General features: G+C 43.4%; 1 protein-coding gene across 4 annotated transcripts in view; it reads left to right on the plus strand.

Annotated features, from left to right (window-relative positions):
- The window catches only part of LOC115658474 (zinc finger protein 436-like), a 43178-nt gene that overhangs the window by 14331 nt on the left and 12538 nt on the right, over window positions 1–16309 (plus strand). Inside the window, exons 4-5 of one of the 4 annotated variants that reach the window (XM_030577469.1) lie at window positions 7111–7132; window positions 12397–13309. In XM_030577469.1, the coding sequence (XP_030433329.1) occupies window positions 7111–7132; window positions 12397–13309 (935 nt within the window). The other 3 variants (XM_030577463.1, XM_030577466.1, XM_030577468.1) reach the window with 3 other exon arrangements.

The following is a 16309-nucleotide window of genomic DNA, read 5'->3' on the forward strand; positions in this document are numbered from 1 at the left end:
TACTACATGTTTAATTTTTTTGTGGTGATAAGAGCACAAGTGGGTTTTTTTGTTTTGTTTTTGCTTTGTATTACTTAAGGCTGATTTTACTTTGTATAGCATGTATTTTTTTAAAATAATACGTGTTATTATTAGAATATATTGACTTAATTTTATATTTTAAAGCAATTACAACATTAGGGAATGGTTCCCAGGGGTGTTCCCCTTTATCTTTGCTAGTACATTCTGTTTCCAGCCTGTTAATTCATTCCTCCCTAATCCTGTCTTCCCAAAAATAAGACCCCATGAATGTCTAATTACTCATATTAGGCCAGGCCTACAGTAAGGTGAGTCTCAGCTTCCTTATTACTGAGATTTTTCTTGGAGCTTTGAGACTGGGACTAGACTTCTTTTCCTTTTTCTCTAGGCTGAGGTGAACTTTCTGAAAATGTGGCTTTAGAGAGCATCAGAGTTTAATTCGAGCTTCATAAAACAGTCTTTAACTTTTATTAAAATTCCTAATAAAAACTTGTTTTAAAAACTCCTTTGTGTCCTCCAGTTTCCTGGAAATGGTTTTCAGTACCTGAGATGTTTGCAACAGGTTCTCGAGGTGACAAATTTCCCCCATACTCATTTATCTCTCCACCATCAGGAATCAGGGGTATGTGTGCACTAAACAGCTTGCTCAGACCCTGGCTACTTGAAGGAAATTTGCACCAGTATAATGAATGTACACCGATGCCAACCCCTGATGCAGACATGCTGAATGGCACAAAGTGAGGCTTTGATTGGGTTGCTCAATTTGGTAACACTAATGTAGGGATACATGTATGACTTTTCTTAATGTAGATAGGGCATTAGAGCTGGAAAGGCTACTTCCTGAGAGCCTGGACATATGAGCTCTTCCAGCTGGGGCATAACTTGTCTCCTCCCTGGCAGCAATATCTGCACCTGTCTCCCCTCTGTTGATTCTATTTCTCTTTAGGAATTTAATTAACTGTTTTTATTTAAACAGAAGAGCCAGAGCTCCTTTCAGAGGTTCTGGCCAGACTCCCTCCCAGACTTCTGGTATTCATCAGCTATACACCTCCTGTCCCACTTTTTTGGTACTTTTTGGAATACTCAATTCCTTGGTGTGTTTCCCTGGTACTCCTCTGGCCCATCTTCTGTGTCAAAGTTGCACCTTGGAGGTTCTGGCTATGTAGATGGGACCACTGAATTTCAACAGCTGGTCTCTGATTGCACATCAGTCTACTTGTCTTTGCACAGGTCAGCAAACAACTGACATCACTGGACAAAACATGTGACTTGTTTACAATCTAAAATTATTAGTTAAATCATCTTAGTCTGGCATTTTAAAATAGGTTCATATATGTCATCTAAAGAGGAGAGAAACAAAACCATTCTGACCAGGGAATTTCTCCAGGATCTCTTGGAGAGAAAGTGAGATTTCATTCCTGGACTAGGTAAATGGGGTTGGAAGGACTGTTGATGACAGAGAAATAATCCAAGGGAGCCTAGAGAGAATGGAAATGTGGGCAGGAAATTACAATATGGGAATAAATTTCAGGGGAAATTTGAAATCTTAATGATGAATTGGAAACACAGATAGTGGGAGGATGAAAACTGGAAAGCACTAATGGGAGAAAGGGAGGGGATGGAGGGAGCAGCAATCTTGCTATATTTGTGTTATGATACAAGGACCATGTACGCAGAGGCCTCATAGCATGAAACAAGGAAGGGAAATGAGGTACCTCTTTCTTCATCCTCATCAAGAGACTGGGAGGGGGGAGACAGTAGCAGTGCGAGAGCTGGGGGATGGGGAGGGAACTCACCGCAGGAGGAATGGCTTTTCTTCTTCTTGAAATCAGTGCATGTGGGGAGGAGTTCCTGGGGCAGTCAGAGGTTGAAATTGGGGGGTAAGCAGGGTCTTTCCAGATGCTTAGCAGTGGGCCTATTTTAACTGCTTGCCTTGATGGCATAGGAGGACGCATGTTGCCCTGAATCAAGCATCATAGTCCTTGACATCCCCAGCACAGATTATTTGTGGTGAGTGAGGAGAGGGATGGTCTGGAGGAGGTAAATGTAGCTTGAACCATGTGGAGAGCCAGTGAGCAAGCTGGCACATAGATAAAATCACCTGGTGGTGAAGCAGGATGTGTGCGCTTGCTTCTCTGTGCTCATCTGACTACAGCATATTTTACCAGCAGTCAGTCAAATGGGGTTCAGGCCTGGAGCAGGGTTAGAGGGAACAATGTGATGGGTCTGACCTTCCTGGTATGACGTATCTCCCCAAACAATGTTGTTGGCTCAGCAGTGTTGGTCCCATGGTCACCAAGGCGGGTGAGCTACTGGACCTGGAGCTAGAAGGGGTCAGTAAAATAGGAGTAAGGGCTGGAGCAGGTTTGGAGGATGGAATCTATTCAGTCTGATGCCCCCATTGTCCTTCCTAACAAGAAATGTGTCACAAGTAACATTACAGTATCAAAAATTATTCAAAGCTTTAAGACCCAGCTTCTTTTATACTCTTCTCTGGAACAATTTAATTATCTTTACTAAAACATCCCTATCTTATGCTTCTTTGCTCTTTTCGGAGTGCTGTAGTCCTAGGTTTGTAAATGTTGTGAATCCTGCAGATCTGGGCAGTTTTATTTCTCCTCTCTCACGGAAATAAGGTTTCATTTGGAATGCGTCACTGAATATATAAATAAATACCTGCTGTCCCCCCGTCTTCACTATAGAAAGTCTCGTTTTTGTATGCTGGTAACAGAGACTATTGAAACGGCTTTAATTTCTCTGCAAGACAATCCCGTTGTTTAACTATGGATATCAGTTCGTGTATTTTCCCCTGCTCAGTGACCACCCAGAGCTTCTCCTTCGTGTGCTCCGTAGCTGCTCTGCTGGGCTGGCTTGTGAGTTACAAGTCACGGGAGTGGAGCGTGTTTGTACTGTAACAGTCCCGGCCCCCTCTGCAGCCCTGGGAGCACTCTCCCTCTCTGTGATTGGTTAGCACGGTCACGTGACAGTCCCTGGCTCAGCAGGGGAGAACCTTGGTCTGTGATTCCTTAGCCATGTCACATGACAAGGGCTGGGGTGCGGGTCCTGCTGCTGCTTTCTTTGCAGGGCCCCAGCTGGTCCTGGCCGTCGGCTCTCCGCGGCTTCTGTTCCTAGCCCAGCCAGGCTGGGGTCTGCCTCAGGCTGGATCTAGCTTCCTGGGACGCGCCCAACGCCAAGTCCTGAGCCGGAGACTAAAGGTAACTGAGGTCTCGGGTAAAGTGCGTCTGTAAAAACACCCCCCTGTTGCCCCATCGCCGCTCCCTGCGAGTCCCAGACCGGCTGGTTTTGCTGACATCCCCTTGGCGCTCACAGGGGCTGACCCAGTTCCAGGACAGCAAGTACACCCGGAAATGGGGCGCTAACCAAGTCCCCCAGCCGGAGAGGGAAGGGGGTAGAAGGAAAGAGAGGGGAAGGGAAAGGGAAAATAAGAAAAAGGGGCGGTAAACTCCAAGAAAAGGGCTGCCCAGAGCTGGTACTGTGTCATCGAGAAGGATTAATCTAAAAGGAAACAGACTGAAAGGCTGCACTCCCAGACACTGTCAGGGAAACCACCCAAAGTGTAGCCTGTTAGTCTGCTCTCTTGCAGGGTTTTGTTCAGGCTCTGTTAAAGGGAGGTTACACAAATGTCTTGGTTTATTTAGTGCTGTGGAAGATGCGGGGTCTGCAGGGTAGCAGAGGGACCAAGCAAGTGGTATGTGTGCAGAAGAGCCTGAGGGGACTTCAGCTTCAAAATGGACTGAAACCCTTTATAAAAATCTCCCCAGTTGCCGTGATCGGAACAACATCCATGTGTTACTCTGCCCCATCTCCGAAGGGACCTGGCGGAAGTGAAACGACAGCAGGGGAGCTGGCTCAGGGAACTGTTAATGGAGATATCAGGAAAAGGATGAGAAAGCAGTAAATTGAGGAAGGCAGGAGGGATATATTAACCCAGTGTTGTCAACTCTTGTGATAATTGGTGTTTCTCTTAAAGCTCCAGCTTTGTGATTATGTGAGGATCTGTTGTCATTTAAAACATGACCTCGAAAGGCTCAAAAACCAGAAGGCAAATAAATTTGTTTTTAAAAATTACATGATATTTGAACACTTGGGGTAGCAGTGCTTTAATTAAGAGGGACAGGCAGCTCTTCAGGACAGGTGGGTGGGAGCAGACAGTGACAGGTGACTGCTTCTGCCCTGCAGCAGCCCAGCAAGGACACACAGCAAATGTCTGTGCCTGTGGGGAAAGATTGTCACCTTCTATTTCTTCCCTTTGGGAAGGAGGGTCAGAGATGCCATATCTCCTTCTACTCAGGGCTTCCTAGGGGGAGAGAACAGTGACATTGACCTATCTGGTTACTCACACACATAGTCACTGTCCCCTCCACACCCCAGGCTTGTTCTGTTTTCTGATGGGCCCAGGTCTCTGCCAGTAAGATCTCTGCAAGTCGCTTAGTATTGTTCTCTTTCTAAATCCCCCCGTTTATAAAGAGTCGATTCTCCTGCTGGGGACACAACACACGTCCTAGCACACATCTGACTTTAGCACAAGGTATTTCCCTTCCATGCAACTGAAATGTCCCCTGGTAAAGAGAGTCCTGATCTTGCCCATTTCTCCTCCCTTGAGCAGGATTTCCAATTATCAAACCGGAGATGATCTCCCGCATGGAACAGAAGGAAGAGCCGTTGATCCCCTCTCTCCAGGGCTACGAGGAAACGACGATACCAAATGGCACAGGTGAGAATAGTCAATGAGTGTAATGAAAATCTGGAATTCCCTCAGCCCTGTTGTGAGTTCCCACCACTTTGTCCTGTCTAACTCAGACCACTGTTGTAACCAGTCTTTGAGTCTTTGTACATGTGCCTCATGCATGTGAGATCAGAATCTTTCACCAGTCCATTGGGGCTGCCCCTGCATATCCTTGTGTCCTTCATCTGAGTTCATAAAGGGCAGAATGGCCATAGCTGTTCCCGACTTCCCCGTTACTGCCCTTGGGAGCAAGATGGAACTCGGTGGTGTCCGCCTTCTACCATGCATCATTTTTTCTCTCTAACTCTTAATAATTGGTTAATTAACAAAAAGAACTAAAAAAGGTTTCTTTGTTATCTCTTTCTTTGTGTCTTTGTCACTACCACCTTGAATAGGGGATTCAAAGCCCTTGGGCTTTAAGCCTTGTCCATTTTGTAGTGAACTTATTCCCCTGGCTGATGGCCACTGCTGTTGCTTATTTGTTTGTGTGAGAACCGTGTGCCTGATAGGTGTTTGATCTGCTATCCCTTCTCTTCAGGAACCTGTCAGTCAAGCGATACTCATCTGAAGCTGTTTCTCCTGGAACAGTCAAGGAGGGGAACATCTCATTCAGAAGAATGCACCTCTGACACTAAAAAAGGACCTGCAGCCTTGAAATCATATCCAGCCAGTGCTCCTGTGAGTGGAGACCCAACACCTAAGACCAATATCAATACTGGTCTTAGGTGTTGGGCCATTCCTGGATTCCTAATCCACACTTGGCACCACTGGGGGTGTCAAAGACCAACCCTGCCTCCTCCACACTATGGCAAGGCAGGTCAGAGCATCAGTCAAAAGACTTCCAGCACCTATCTGTCTCCCCGCAAAAGGAAAAATCCAACAGGCCTAAGAAGAGTCATATCCCTTCTGCCTCCTCCCAGGAGCCAAACATTAAGCCAACTCCTACAGCAGGGTCTAGTGAGGCAAGAATGCCTGCATGCTCAGTACCAAGCAAAGTCAAATCAACCCTGGTGTCAGAGTCCAAAACCAGGCAGTCTTACTAGACACTGAAGTCCTTGGTACCAGAACAAGCACTAGTGGTTGAGTCAATCACGGTGCCAGCAGACATCCTGTTGGCTGCAATCACCATATCACTGGTAGTTTCTGTCATCATCAAGATCACTACTTATAGCATATTCCTTCTCCTCTCTTGACCATGCTTTTTCTCCCTGCTCTAGCTAGAATCCATCTTCAGTTTCTTCTCCCTGTGCAACTGGGTTAGGTGATGGGTCACCTACTCAATATATGGCCCCTCATCCTAGGGCCCCATCTCACCCTTCACATTCTGTTTGGCCCTCATCTTGGCGTACTCAACCCTATCAGTTTTTTCCATTTAATATTCCCTCTTGGCAACAATTTAGATATTGAAGCCCTCCCTCCAAAGCAGGGTGGATTTGATTTAAATCACTAGTCAGGAAGACTTGATTTAATCATGGATTTCTACATAAAAGTGCATTCTTGTTGGTTGTTATTACCTTAAACTATATTCTTCACAACTCAGAGTTAGATGTAGGTTTCATTTTTAGAAGGTACACACTATACATTTTAAAGTGATTTATTTTGAAAACTTTTCAGATTAGTTTTACAGCTATATCAGAAAATGAATAATTGGTTGGTTGTTTCATTTACCAAAGGTAATTGAAGCAGATAGTTCACCTCTCAATGACTTCATAAATATCTCCAATTCAACAGGTTAATCATTAATATTTGGAGGAGAACATCATGAGACAGACATTTAAATCATTTTATTTAACTAAAACAACAACATTAATGTATTCTGGAATAGCTCAGTGGTTTGAGCATTGGCCTGCTAAACCCAGGCTTGTGAGTTCAATATTTGAGGGGGCCACTTAGGGATCTGGGGCAAAAATCAGTACTTGGTCCTGCTAGTGAAGGCAGGGGGCTGGACTCAATGACCTTTCAAGGTCTCTTCCAGTTCTAGGAGATATATTATAATAATAATTGGAGATACACCTATAATATTTTAACAAAACAAGCATATGAATTTTTGAATTTAGCTAAACATTCAAGTTTTTTAAAATCAGGTTTGTTTTTGTTAAAATTGTTTTAAACTAAAATAGTTAAATGAAATATTTAAAAAAAAACAAAAATTAAATTGACTGTTAGCCAGGTCAACATGAGAAACTTAAAATATTGGCTTCTGCAGCTAAATCAGTCATCTTCACCTTCATTTTCCTGTTTGTTTTAATCTGGAAAAGAAAAACAAGCTTTCATGCTTTTTCAGGTGCCACATGATTTCTCAATTTGGGATGAATTAGTCCAAAGGAAGAAAATGTTCTTTCTACACCGGCAGAAGAATTTACTGCTGTTAAAAATGAGACTGTCACTTCAACAGTCTCTAAATCCAAGTGCTTAAGTGACTTCCACCAGTTCACTGGTGTGACTTTCTTTAAAATATCATCAGCAAACATATATTTCTTGGAAGTTTCACCCTTAGCTCTGAAGTTTATTATCGTTGGCATTATGGAGGGGTGAATTGCTGGATGTCCATGTCATAGCCAACTCCTCTTCTTCAGCAGTTAAGGTTTGACCCTGGTACCGAGTATTGAGAATATTTGCAAGAAAATGAGCTGGAGATAGTGCTTGTCCCATTTGTTTTTTTAATGCTTGTAATTTAACTCTGTCATTGCATATTTCTCTTTTAAGATCTCACTCAGTTCCTTCCAAATTTCAACAGCATCAGCAATAGAACAGCTATTTCCCTGCATTTGTTGAAGGTTACGGAAATAGGCTTCAGGGTATTCAGCATGTGTTCAACATTTCTCTTAAGCCCAATGTTGAAAACTTTGGCCGTGACAGTGCCATCTATTTCTTTCACGATTTTGTTCACAAACTGTCATCAGATTAGGTTAGTTCTTGATATAGGGTTCAAAACAATCCACTATTGAGTTTCATCGCGTGTCTTGTGGGAGAGTTAGCTTGGTTCCTCCCACTTTTTTCAGAGAAGCTGCGGCAAAGTGGTTTTAACAGAAGTATTTTGCAATTTCAACAACATTAGCCTTTATTTCTGGAACACTGAAGTCTTTGGCTAGGAGATGCATCAAATGAGCACGGCAGCCGTATGTTATTTGCTTGGGACTCTCTTCTAAATTTCTACTCATCTTGGATACATTTGCAGCATTGTCTGTGACCAATTTGCATACTAGACTTTTTTTTTCACAGTTTGTTATAGCTTATACTGCTACTTCTTGTAAGTATTCTGCTGTGCGTGCATTTCCTGATGTATCAATTGTTTCTGTAAGGAAGACATTCCCTTCTTCTGTTGTCACACAAGCACATACAACAGGATCATTGTGGATATTGCTCCACCCATCAAGATTCAGGTTAACAATTTTACCCTCTAGACTTTTTGCACACTGCTCAATTTCTCTGTCATACATTTTATCCAGCAATTTGCCTGTAACATTTGCTCTGTTGGGTGGACTGTATCCTGGTCTTAATGGCTGAACCATGTTAATGAAATGTGGGTTCTTAATCATATGGAAAGGAGAGTTCATTGCATAAACAAACCGGGCAATTTTTTCATCAATTACCTCTTTTTGTAATCTGCTGGTTCTTATCACAAACTTATCTCTGGTTGTTTCTAGATGATGAAGATATTTTTTTCTTTTTGCTACAGGTGATATACTGTGGCTATGTGACATACATGATGTGACTGAAACACTATCATTGGCAGATAATTCTGAAACTATAGAAAATGATGGTGATCTTGAAGGTGGATAGTCTTCATAATCCTGTATGTTGAGGATGGATTCTCCTAAACAAAATAACTCAATGCAGTTATTTAATTATTATTACCATAGTGTTCATTTTACTCATTGCATTCACTGACACTCAGATCTACTTTAAAGGTGAAATTGTAAAAGGAAGATCTGCCTATTTCAGCTATTTATTTTTTATCACAACTGCATCTAAAATGATAGTACCATAGAGTAACAACTATATTTTTTGTTCAAATATGAGAATTCAAGAATAGTCCAGAAGGAAGACAGGCAGTCCTTAAGAAAGAAGTATGAAATAAAGTTTACCAATCTGAAGATCCTTCATGTTCAGACATGTTCCTTTCATAATCTTCAACACAGCTTCCTCCTGAGAAGGAACACTTCTCATGATGATGTTTCATTTGGGCAATCAGGCCTTGCATTTCTTTGTTGCACTGTTTGCATTTTGCACACATGCCTGTCTTACTCACAGGTAGAGGAACTTCATTAAAATATTCCCAAATTGGGTCTCTTTTACGGCTTGCTGTTATTAGAGGTTTTCCCTTCTAGTGAGAGAATGTTATGGTAGATCTCAAATCAATGAAGGCTACACTCAGAAAGACCTCAAGACTTCTGGAATATGCTGCTCAAACAGTTTCATTTTTGGTTCTACTGCCTGTCCCTCCCTTCTCACATTTATCTCCAGACGTCTCCTTGTCCAGTTCTATTCTGCCCCCAACAATCTTCTATTCACTGAACTTTTTGAAACTTTGCACTTTTAGAGAGAGGTACGGGATTGAGTCTGTGTACACAAATTTGCAGAGAGACAGTAGGGTTGAGATCTGTTATTTTTCACCTCTATGTATTACTTGTTGATTGATTTATTTTAAAACATTTTTGGTGTTAACAAGCATGTTATTTCTGGAGACACAAATCCACAGTTTGAGAACTACAAAACTAAGCATCTCTGATGGTATCTTCTAGACAGAGCACTGAGTTCCGTTGGGTAGATACAGTACAACCCGTTTACACACAAATCCGCTTAACGCATGGTAGCACCATGCCTCCCAGCGCTACCTATTTAACATGCAAGACTTGTTAACATGCGGTACAGGAACTTGCTATGTAGAGCTACAGATTTGCTCACTAACTCAGTGACCTAGAAATCGACAGGAAGTGCAGAGCAGAAACATGTTGTACGTCTTTATCGTTGCCGGGGGGGGCGGGGAGGAGGAGAAAGGGGCAGCAATGTTAAAGCACTGCCGCAGCAGCAGCACGTTAAGGATTGTCCTTTGCTGCAGCAGCGCTTTAAGGATCCTCAAAGTGCTGCTGCGGCAAAGGACCATCCTTAAAGTGCTGCTGCGGCAGCTCTTTAACGTTGCTGCCCCTTCCCCACCCTGCCGTCAGTAGCCCTGCTGGTAGGGACTCTACCAGCAGGGCCGCCGATGGGGGAGGCAAAAAGAGCGGGGACATTAAGCGCTTTAAGAATGGTCCTTTGCTGCGGCAGCACTGGGCTGCTGACGGGGGCGGGGGGCACGCAGCAACGTTAAAGTGCTGCAGCAGCAAAGGACCCTGCTGTGCTTTACAGTCCCTACCCCTTTTGCCCCCCCTTGGCCACCGACGGTAGTGGGCAAAGTGAGCAGCTGCCCCAGGGTCAGCGATTTAAAAGGGCCCAAGGCTCTGGACACTGCTACCACAGCAGCGGCATCTGGAGCCCCAGGCCCTTTAAATCACCATGGGAATCCCAGACGGCCTGGCTCCCAGGCCTGGCGACCAGGTGACCTGGAAGGGCTGGATGGGGGCGTGCTGACCCTAGCCCCGCCCCTTCCACCCGAGGCCCCTCCCCTTCCAGGGGCCAGAGCTGCCCCCATCCCATACCTGTAAGTGTCCTGAGTTACTTTCACCCCTGTGTAGTAGTAATAATGTTTTTGTTAGATTACAGATTTGAATTCATATTATTGCAAAGCGCTGCTAACAGATAGGCCTACAGTATTTGGGACATTGTGAATACGTATGTAATCCTAGATAATTATACATGTGTGTATATATAGATATCTTAAGATATTTCAGCATGGCCCTCTTAACCTGCAGTCCGTTAACACACGGTCGTGATGGCCTGACTCCAGACATCTGTGCGTAAACGCGTCTGTACTGTAGAAAGATTAACTTAAATAAATCTATACAGAAGCCCCTGGAACTCCATAAGATTGGATCCCTAATGCATGAACTATTGGAACTCATTTACAAAACTTTTCTCAAACATTACATGACTATATTGTCTCATACTATAGAATTAGAATTTATAATTCCTATTTCATGATGAGATATCTTTGAGCTATAATGTGTCCTCATTAAAACTCTCTTTAGATATAGTTTTTTGGGAAAAATCCTTTTTTCAAAAAAATCTTTTTTTTTTTAATTCGTTGATTTTTTTCCCCCTACTCCAAAACTTGCCCCTCTCATTCATCTGTGCCACAGTGAAGATCTTGTTCCCCTGCTGCTTCCATTTTGACTTCCCACACTGCGATGTGCCTACCTACACCTTCTTCAGTTGCTAGGAACAGATAGAAGAATGCATGGATAAGGAAGACCATGATCAGCAGTCTCTAGATCCAGCCTCTGCAGTGGACCTCTCATTTTCCTCTCCTGAGGCAGCAGTATCTTCAGCACAATTACTGGCCTCAGATGTCTTTAAAGCTTTTCAGGATCTGCTAGTCAGAATCACTGAGACACTGGAGATTGAGACTTCAGTGGTTTAACAGGAAGGCCCACAAATTATTTGATACCCTCTGTCTAGAAATGCCCATTAACAAAGGCATATTAAAACCAGCCGAAGACCTCTGGCAAACCCCAGCTAGCCAGCCCAAACTGATGAATATGCAGCACTGGCTGGATTGAGTTAAATCATTGGAAGAGACGTCAGGAGGTCATCCAGTCCAACCCCTTGCTCACAGCAGGACCAACCCCCAGCTAAATCATCCCAGCCAGGGCTTTTCAAAGTCATTTAAATCTCTGATTTAAATCATGTGTTAAATAAGCAAGCAGGAAACCTTGATTTAAATAGTTAATTTTAATTTTGTTTGCATTTGTACTTTTTAGTTGCTTTCCTAAGGAAATGTTAAATCTTGTGGTTGCTATAACTATTAAAAACATAGTGCTTTTCAACCAAATATAGCCTTTACACTAAATTTGGTACTTTTTACTAACCAGGAGTATACACTATATATAGACATTTATTTAAACAAAAAATAAAATGTAGCCATGGTAGGACAAGTGACTGGAGGGAGCCACCTGGTGTGTTTGTCTGTCCAAGACCATAGACATGCACTCAGAGTGGCTAGTGGCAGCCCATCCTGCTGCTTGCACGGCTGGGGCTGTATTCTGTTTTTAGTGTGCTAACTTAGATGAGAACTAGTATGAATATGGCTCCACAAGCTGGGAACCACACCCCCAGGCTCGAAGTGTAGACATACTCTGTCACATGTAACAAGTGCAGGTATCATATGTTCATATGTAAATAAGATTTTCAAGATGAGTCCTTGTTCTAAGGTTTCCTTTCTCTCCTGTGACTCATCTCTGGATTCTCATTTTATTGACTAGGTGATGGGATTGTGAGTGAGAATGAGGAGGAGAATCTGCACCAAGAAGGTCCTGAGTCAATGGAACCACAAGGCAAATTATCACGAATACCCCAAAGGAATATTTCCCAGAGACCTGAGCAGGGCAAAGCCTGTGAGGGTCAACGCAGATTGGAAAGGCATCTGCAAACTCCTCCAGGGAAGAGACAAAGTAAATCAACTGCATGTGAAAGAGTTTTCAGGAAACTGTCAGACATTGTCCAACAGGGAAATCCTATAAGGAGGAAATCAGTAATGTGTGATGACTGTGGGAAAAGCTTCAGGGTGAGCTCAAACCTCAGGCAGCATCAGAGAATCCACACTGGAGAGAAACCCTTTGGATGTGCCGAGTGTGGGGAAAATTTCCGGCAACGTTCGCACCTTATTCAGCATCAGAGAATCCACACAGGGGAGAGACCCTATGAATGTGCTGAATGTGGGAAAAGCTTCAGTATGAGCTCAAAACTCATTCGGCATCAGATAATCCACACAGGAGAAAAACCCTATAAATGTGCCGAGTGTGGCAAGAGCTTTAATGGGAACTGGCAGCTAATCCAGCATCAGAGAATCCACACAGGAGAGAGACCCTACGAATGTGGTGACTGTGGGAAGACTTTCAGTGTGAGCTCAGCCCTTACTCGTCATCAGCGAACCCACACTGGAGAGAAACCTTATGAATGTGCCGAGTGCAGGAAAACTTTCAGTCAGAGCTCAGAGCTTATGAAACATCAGAGAGTCCACACAGGTGAGAGGCCCTATGAGTGTGCTGAGTGTGGGAAGAGCTTCAGTGTGAGCTCTGCCCTCATTCAGCATCGGAGATTCCACATGGGGGAAAGACCTTATGAATGTGCCGAATGTGGGAAAAGCTTCACAGTGAGCTCACACCTCATTCAGCACCGGCGATTCCACACAGGGGAAAGGCCCTACGAATGTGCTGACTGTGGGAAAAGCTTCCTTTGGAGATCAGCCCTTCTTCGACATCAGAGAATCCACACAGGAGAGAGACCCTATGAATGCACTGAGTGTGGGGAAAGCTTCCGTCAGAGCGCGCATCTTATCCAGCATCGCCGAATCCACACTGGGGAGAAACCCTATGGATGTGTCAACTGTGGGAAAGGCTTCACTGTGAGCTCTGCCCTCATTCGACATCAGAGAATCCACATCGGGGGGGAGCCCTAAGAGTGGTCTGAAAGCGGAGAAAGTTTCGTATCCAATATCCTTCCAGGGTCTCCCAGTCATGTTTCCACTTTGGGATCACAGGGTTCTTCCCTGTTCATAGTGAATGAAAAATGCCTCGCTGAGGATGGAGTGTCGGTGGTCGAGTTAGAAAAAGAGACAGTGTTGGTGCTCGAAGAAGAGTCATGTAAGGCCTTGGGGAGTTGAGAGGAATGCATGGTGGGAGCCAAAGGAAGGGACCAGGAGGTATTGGGGGGTGGGTTATTTGGGTGATGGAAGGAGAGTAGGTAGTGTAATTAAGGGGAAATCATTTTAGTCATTTTTAATAAATATATTTAACAGGAATGAAAAAATAAGCACAGGGAGGGCCTCAGAGAACTTATAGTGGGGAATAAATGGAGCATCTTCTAGCAGATAGAGGAGGTGGAAAGTCAGCATTCTTGGGTTCTATTCCCAATTCTGTCACAGACTTTGTTGGTAACTCTGGGCAGCTCACTTCACCTCACCTTCGTGAGGTGTCTTCATTCCCCCATCTGTAAAACGGAGACAATAATAATGATAATCACTCTTACAGGAGGATTTTACTATTAATGACTTTATTAAAGTAGTGCCCAGAGGTCTCATCAGGAATTGGGGCTGTATTATACTAGGTGGTGCACAACAAGGTTTGCGCAATTCCTGTCGAACTGTTTACAATGTAAGAAACCAGTTTCCTTCTCTGGGATTCTGTAGCCCTTGTTACTGACAAGAATTTTTCTTGAAGTTATGAGCTTTGAGGATTCTTTTTGTGAGTGCAGGGAGCATGGTTGTGTGTTTCTGTTTGTGTGTGTGAGTGTTTGAAATATGGTTTTCAAAGGTATGAGTTTTATTTAGTTTCAAAAAACATGATCTTTATTTTTTTTAAAGTTCCAATAAAAAGTTGTTTAAAATGATCCATGTCTCCTCCAGTTTCTTGGAAACTTTCTCACTGTCAAGTAGTGTGTCAAAAAGATCCACAGCTCCACTCAGTGGAAATCCCTTATTTCTGTGTCCAGCCCATTCGTGAATGCTTTTGATCAAGAATCAGGGGTACATGTGAGCTCACGAGATTATTCAGGCTCTGACTGCATTAAAGAAATTTCATCAGTGTAATTAATGTAGTTACACCAGTGCCACCACTGGATATAGACATGTTGCATAGCATAATATGGGCTATCATCAGGGCAGTTCAATCCAGTACCAACTATGTAGTGACAACAGGGCAAATTTCCTTAAAGTAGATAAAGCCTTCCAGCTGGGATGGCTCCTTCCTGAGAAGCTGTTATCCGCCGGGAGAACCTGACAGTGTCTTCAGCACCTATCTTCTCTCTGTGGTTTCCACTTATATTTAAGAGTTCAGCAAACTTTTCTTTAAATAAGAGCTCCTTTAAGACATTCTGGCCGGACTCCACCTCAGGCTTGTGGTTTCCATTGGATGCCTAGCTCCTGCCCCAATTTTCTGGTGCTTTTTAGAATACCCTAGTTTCCTGCTGTGTCAAGAGTTCTACAGCCTCTTTTCTTGATACTCAGCTAGTCTATCTCAAAGACCCCCTTGGAGGTTCTGGCTCTATAGATGGAGCTTAAAGTTGCATCTCAACAGCTAGGCTCTGATTACATTCACCCACTTGTCTTTGTACAGGTCGGCAAACAACTGAGATTATTGGAGGAAAAGTCTTGACACTTGTGTTAAAATCATTAGACAAATCAGTTTAGATTTTTTTTTTATACTAGCCTCATCCACTTAGTCTGAACAGGAGCAAATGGCATTGCCACCTTCTTCTACCCAAAAAAATGCGTTCACCCCCTGCCATCTGGCATCCCTCCCAGGAATATCAAAACAAAAAAACCAAAACCTGAAACCAGTCAATCTAAAATGTGTTAATTAAAAAAAACACTCTCTAAGCTTATTTTCATTCTGAAAAGGAGTAGTGACAGACTCCATAAAGGCCATTAGGGACTAATGTTATTGATTTCACATAGAAGGTGCTTAGATACTAGCATGATGGGTGGCAGTATAAACCCTTAAGGAGGTGTCTAAATGGGGGTGTTAGTCCTCAATAACTCAAGTTAGTCCAGAAGGAAAATGTCTGTATATACATAATGCAATTCATCACAGCGCATGAATGCCACATTTATCGCAAGCAAAAGTGTATTGTTTGATGCAAATCGAGTTAGTTAGGTCCATTGTTTGTCTACATGCAATGCTGCGATGCACTGTATTGGCAGTCCTCCAACTTCTATCCCACACTGCTTTGCAGGTGTCCAGTACTGACCTGTCTGTTTACCTGTGTGCCCTCCACTGCTCTGATGTCAAGTCGACCAGATGTCCCTTCCTGCATTTGAAAACTGGCACAGGCCCAGAAGTTTCCCATTTGCTCCTGGATTGACTATAGCAGCACTGCTGCAATGCTATTCCAGAAACTTTGCAACATGCCTCGTGGAGTGCTGAGACCCTAAATCTCCTAGCCATCTGGGAAGAAGTGTTAGTGCAGCAATCTCGTGGCAAGTCACTGGAATAAATATCTTTTTGTGGATGTGGCTAAGAAGATGTCTGCAAGGAGTTACAACTGGATGCCTACCAATGCTGAGCAAACAGCTCGGGTATTTACACTAAAACCAAGATTAGACATTCTGTACCTTGGGGGAGCATCCTGGAACTCCCATAGTCCTCATTTTTATATAATCATGATCTTACCTTACAAGGCATGCTTTATATGTATCAGGGGAAAGGTTATGATCTGCTGAAAGTCATTTCTCTATTCATATATATATATCATTAATGCATATGAAGTTATGAGAATTATGTTGTATGGTGGTCACTAATACATGCTGTATGTTGGGGAATCAGCCAGACACTAGTTCCCCAGAGGCAACAGCAAGGAAAGTAGCCAACACGTGAGTGTGGTGTCAATCAACTCAACAACCATTGTCCAGCAAGGGATCTACAAGGCAATGACTCACCTGTCTGAGGC

The sequence above is a fragment of the Gopherus evgoodei genome, chromosome 10 (genome assembly GCF_007399415.2).
Source record: "Gopherus evgoodei ecotype Sinaloan lineage chromosome 10, rGopEvg1_v1.p, whole genome shotgun sequence".
Taxonomy (NCBI): domain Eukaryota; kingdom Metazoa; phylum Chordata; order Testudines; family Testudinidae; genus Gopherus; species Gopherus evgoodei.